At 53.0% G+C, this 4,476-nt stretch overlaps 1 protein-coding gene across 1 annotated transcript; it reads left to right on the forward strand.

Annotated features, from left to right (window-relative positions):
* Window positions 1-422: 422 nt before the first annotated feature.
* LOC135405849 (ankyrin repeat domain-containing protein 26-like) lies at window positions 423-3,776 on the forward strand. Its single transcript, XM_064640436.1, has 4 exons — window positions 423-483; window positions 654-747; window positions 1,213-1,494; window positions 3,652-3,776. The coding sequence occupies exons 3-4, from the start codon at window positions 1,240-1,242 to the stop codon at window positions 3,694-3,696; spliced, it is 300 nt and encodes a 99-aa protein (XP_064496506.1). The 5' UTR covers window positions 423-483; window positions 654-747; window positions 1,213-1,239; the 3' UTR covers window positions 3,697-3,776.
* The last annotated feature ends 700 nt before the right edge of the window (window positions 3,777-4,476 follow it).

Consider the following 4,476-nt stretch of genomic DNA (forward strand, 5'->3'; position numbering starts at 1 on the left):
TAGGAAGATGAACTATTTCAGTGGTCTTTTCCTGGAGTAGCAAGCAAGGGAATACAGGAAGTGTCCCAGGTGACCAAAAAGGACGGAGGGGCAGTGTCGGTGCTTAGAAGCGTGCTGTAGGAAAGCAGTGGAGGGATAGGAGAGGCTGCTGTAAAAGAGGACAAAGGCCTACAGTTTGTGTTCATGGGGCAGTAGAAGTGAAGCTTTGAAGGGACTTGAGTGGATTGCAGTTCTTTGGGCAGAGGGGATGCACACAGACATGCAGCACCTGAGTTCTTCAGCAGCAGCTGGCTCCTCTCTGGAAAAGCTCCCCTGACAACTGTGGATTCTTCCCGTGGTTTTACAGCTGCGGGAGGAGGAAGAAAAGCATCTTCAGTCTGAGCATCGCGTTTGTGACTTGAAGACTGCCTTGGATTCCAAGAGAAGAGAGGCAATAACTTCCTCCCAGGAACTGCAGGACCTCCTGGAAGAAGACGCGCAAGAGTAAGAGAGTAACCCAGTGAAGCGAGGGGTCTGTGGCTTTGGGGGATTGGGTGGAAACAGGGGGAGAGTCAGTGGGATTTTGAAGGACACTTCTGCTGTGGCTTCTGTTCCTTAGCACAGTTTGTCTGGCATTGGACTTTCTGGTAATAAGAGCTGTATTTCTTCTTAAGCTTTGCAAGTGAGAACAGCAGATTGGAAGCCACTGTCCAGCAGCCAAGCGAGAGCGTTGAAGCCCTTCCGAGAGCCCTGCAAGCCTCTGCCTCAGTAAGCTGGTCCTAAATTTCCCTTTCTGTGACTCTTGAGCCTAGTTGCCTATTTCTGTGGGGCAATTGCCAGATGAAGTTTTCCTGGAGAGCCTGGGGAGCTCAGTTTCTGCCTTCTCCTCAGCAGAGGCTGCTCAGAAAGCAGCCTGGTCCTTTCCCCAGCTGCTACAAAAGCCCTGAGAGTATTTGGTGTGCTGGACACTGGAGGAATTCTTAGATTCTAAATGAGGAGTTTCATCATGAGCTCCAAGGGACCCAGAAGTATTGCTGCCAGAAGTGTCTCCCAAATTCTTAAGTAGGTGTAAAGTTTCTTCTTTCTGTGGGGGAATCTTTCAAGTGTTTCCTAGGCTGGTTTCCAGTAGATGATAAATACAGTTGCCATGGCCACCCCCTTGAGAGATTTTCTCAGAATTCACTGCCTTTAGATCACGCTGAGTTTCCCTTTCTTTTTTTTTTCTGTGTCCAGGGTGGTGAACTTTCCCAGCAGCTGGACATGGAGCCTGGAACAGGCATGCAGCTCGAGGCCCCAAACCAGGCTTTGCAAGAAGAGCTGTCCACTCTGCTTGGGAAGTGTGAACAACTGGAGAAGAGCAAATGTCAGCTGCAAGAAGAGGTGACAAAACTCCACCACCATTTGGAGACTTTGGTGCTGGATGGCAGCCAAAGAGAACAGTGTACAGGAGAGGTGGCAGAAGGAGCTGACCAGGAAAGAAGTGCAAAGCTACAAGAGGTCAGCCTCGTTTTGCAAGTAAGTGAATTTCTCCCCAGTGTCCACAGGCTCTTCATTAGGAGCTTTGAAGCAGAGTGCTCATTTGGGCTTCTTTCCCACTGCAAAGAATTGTTTGCCCTGGTAGCTCCTGGGTTCTGCCTTGATTGCTGCTGGGAGTGAGGAGGCAGAGCCGCCTCTCTGAGTAAGGCTGGGCCCTTGGAACTGGGTGTGTGCAATTTTGTGCTGGGCAGAGCTCTCTTTTTCTTGTGGTGGTTGAAGGTGCACTGTCTCCTTCAGGCACAGGCAGCCCACCAGGCCCCACTAGGACAAATTGAAGACAGTCATTGTGTTTCCATGAGAATCCAGTTGGAAAAAAGGATTAGAGATCTGGAAAGTGAATTGGAGAGGATCAAAAACACCCAACAAGAGAGAGCTTCTCGTAAAGAAGCAGCACAGGGAGGGATGGAAATGTACAAAGAGCTGTATCTGGAGGAAGTGAAAACCAGAAGATGCCTTGCCAAGAAACTGGAAAGGTAAGTCCTTGCTTGTTTGGAGTGGTAATAAGAGACTCCTTTTTCTTCCTGCATTTTCCTTGGAAATCCATCTTCTACATCTGGCCAGCATTATTGCCCTCCATTGGCCACCAGGGTCTGATGGAGTTGCCAAGACCCTCTCCTTGATGTTTGAAAAGTCGTGGCAGTCAGGGGAAGTCCCAGGTGAGGGGAAAAAGGGAACCCCACTGTGCCCATCTTTGAAAGGGGTAGAAAGGAGGGCCCTGGGAACTGCCAACCTGTCAGCCTGCCCTCTGTGCCTGGGGAGGTGATGGAAAAGATCCTTCTAGAAGCTCTGTCAAGGCACGTGGATGACAGGGAGGTGATTGGAAGCAGCAGCACAGCTTCGCCAAGGGCAAGTCCTGCTTGACCGACCTGGTGGCCTTCTAAGATGGAGTGACTGCCTCAGTGGACAAGGGCTACCCATGTCATCTCCCTGTCATTCTGGGAAGCCTTTGACAAAACATCCTTCTCTCCAAAGTGGAGAGAGATGGATTGGATGTGTGGACTGTTAGATGGATAAGAAATTGGGTGAACAGTGCCATGCAGAGGTGGTGATCAATGGCTCAGAGTGCTGAGGGCCATCAGTGCCGAGTGGTGTCCCTCAGGGGTCTGGACTGGGCCCAGTGTTCTTTAATGTCTTCACTAATGATCCAGAGGAAGGGCTGGAGTGCGCCCTCAGCAAATTTGCAGCTGACATCAAGCTGAGGGGTGTGTTTGACACAGCTGATGCCATCCAGAGGGCCCTGGACCAGCTGGAGAAGTGGGCCCATGGCAATCTGCTGATGGTTTACCAAGAGCCAGTGCAAGCTGCTGGCCGTGGCTCAGGGCAGCCCCTGTATCAGTGCAGGCTGGGGGATGAAGAGGGGCAGAGCAGCCCTGCCGAGAAGCCCTTGGGCTGGAGGAGAGGCCGGACATGAGCCGGCGATGTGCGCTCGCAGCCCAGAGAGCCAATTGTGTCCTGGGCTGCGTCCAAGGCAGCGTGGCCAGCGGGTGGAGGGAGGGCATTCTGCCTCTCTGCTCTGCCCTTGGGAGAGCCCAGCTGGAGGGCTGCATCCAGCTCTGGGCTCCTCAGCACAGCAAGGACCTCCAGCTGTTGGACTGAGCCCAGAGGAGGCCACCAAGGTGCTTGGAAAGATGGAGCACCTCTGCTAGGAGAAAAGGCTGGGACAATTGCAACCCTTCAGCCTGGAAAAGAGAAGGCTTTGGGGTGACCTAATTGTGGCCTTTTGGGGTGAGAAGGGAGCCCACAAGAAGGATGAAGAGAGTGCATTTAAAAGAGCAGGTAGTGAGAGGACAAGGGGGAATGGCTTCAAATGGAAAGAGAGTAGGTTTAGATTTGATCCTGGGAAGAAATTGGTTGCTGTGAGGGTGGTGAGGAACTGCAACCGGTTGCCCAGAGAAGCTGTGGATGCCCCATGGCTGGAAGTGTTCAAGGCCAGGTTGGATGGGGTTGTGAACAAGCTGGTCTGGTGGAAGGTGTCCCTGCCCAGAGCAGGAGGCTTGGAACTGGATGATCTTTAAGGTCCCTGCCAAGCCAAGCCATTCTAGGCTTGGATGCTGTCTGTGCTGTTTCTGTGAGACTGTGGGGGAAAGGCTGGTTCTTCCTGTGTTTCATGGGTTTCTTGACTAATTTGCTGTGCAGGCTGGAAAAGCTTCTGAGGATAGAGAGCAGGAAACTCCGGGTTAATGAAGAGAAAGGAAGTCAGTCCCAGCTGGAAGAAATGAAGAAGAGATATTCTGAAAAGGTCAAGGAAGTTGAAAGATTCCAAAGAGAGGTGAGCTGCGCTCTGGGTAGGGCTCTTTGGTTGTGGTGTTCCTTCTTTTGAAAGCTGGGAGATGCTTTCCCTCTATTTCTTGTCATGTGGATGTTTTTATTCCCTTGGCTGCATTTTGGATGTGATGGGCTTTTCTTAATGCTCCTCCTGCTGTTCCAGTGGGAGATGACTCGAACTAATCCAGAGGTAGTTCTCCTTCTGGGGAAAGATGCAAATGTTGAGGGCAAAGCAGTAGGTGTAAGGGCTGATGGAGGCCAGGCTGTCCTGCAGAGGAGGGGCAAGCCAGGAGTGGCAGCCAGCCTGGCAGGGTGCGTGAGCTGAGGGGCCAGGGAGCCGTCCCACAGGCCCTGAGCAAGAAGAGCAGAACAGGTCCCCTGAGAGTGAGCGGGGTCAGCCAAGAGTGCAGATCCCCCGGCTGGGCCTGAGGGATGGGCAGGTCTGCCGTCCTGGCAGGACATCACGTGCATGGGCTGAGAGCAGTGGGGCCCAGCTCAGGCCTGGCTGCAGCTGGAGGGAGGCTGTGACAGCGTCCTCTGGGTGTGCCAGATGAATTGCTGCCCTGGCAGAGAGGGGAGGAACAGCGCTGTCACTGGCAGGGCACCATCAGCCCCTGAGCCCTGTCTCAGGCACGAGCTGAGCAGGAGGCACTTGAGGTTTGGCTTTTCTGCACAGTGTTGTTGCTGCCCAGGGCC

This window comes from Pseudopipra pipra, chromosome W (assembly GCF_036250125.1).
Source record: "Pseudopipra pipra isolate bDixPip1 chromosome W, bDixPip1.hap1, whole genome shotgun sequence".
NCBI classification, from domain to species: Eukaryota; Metazoa; Chordata; class Aves; order Passeriformes; family Pipridae; genus Pseudopipra; species Pseudopipra pipra.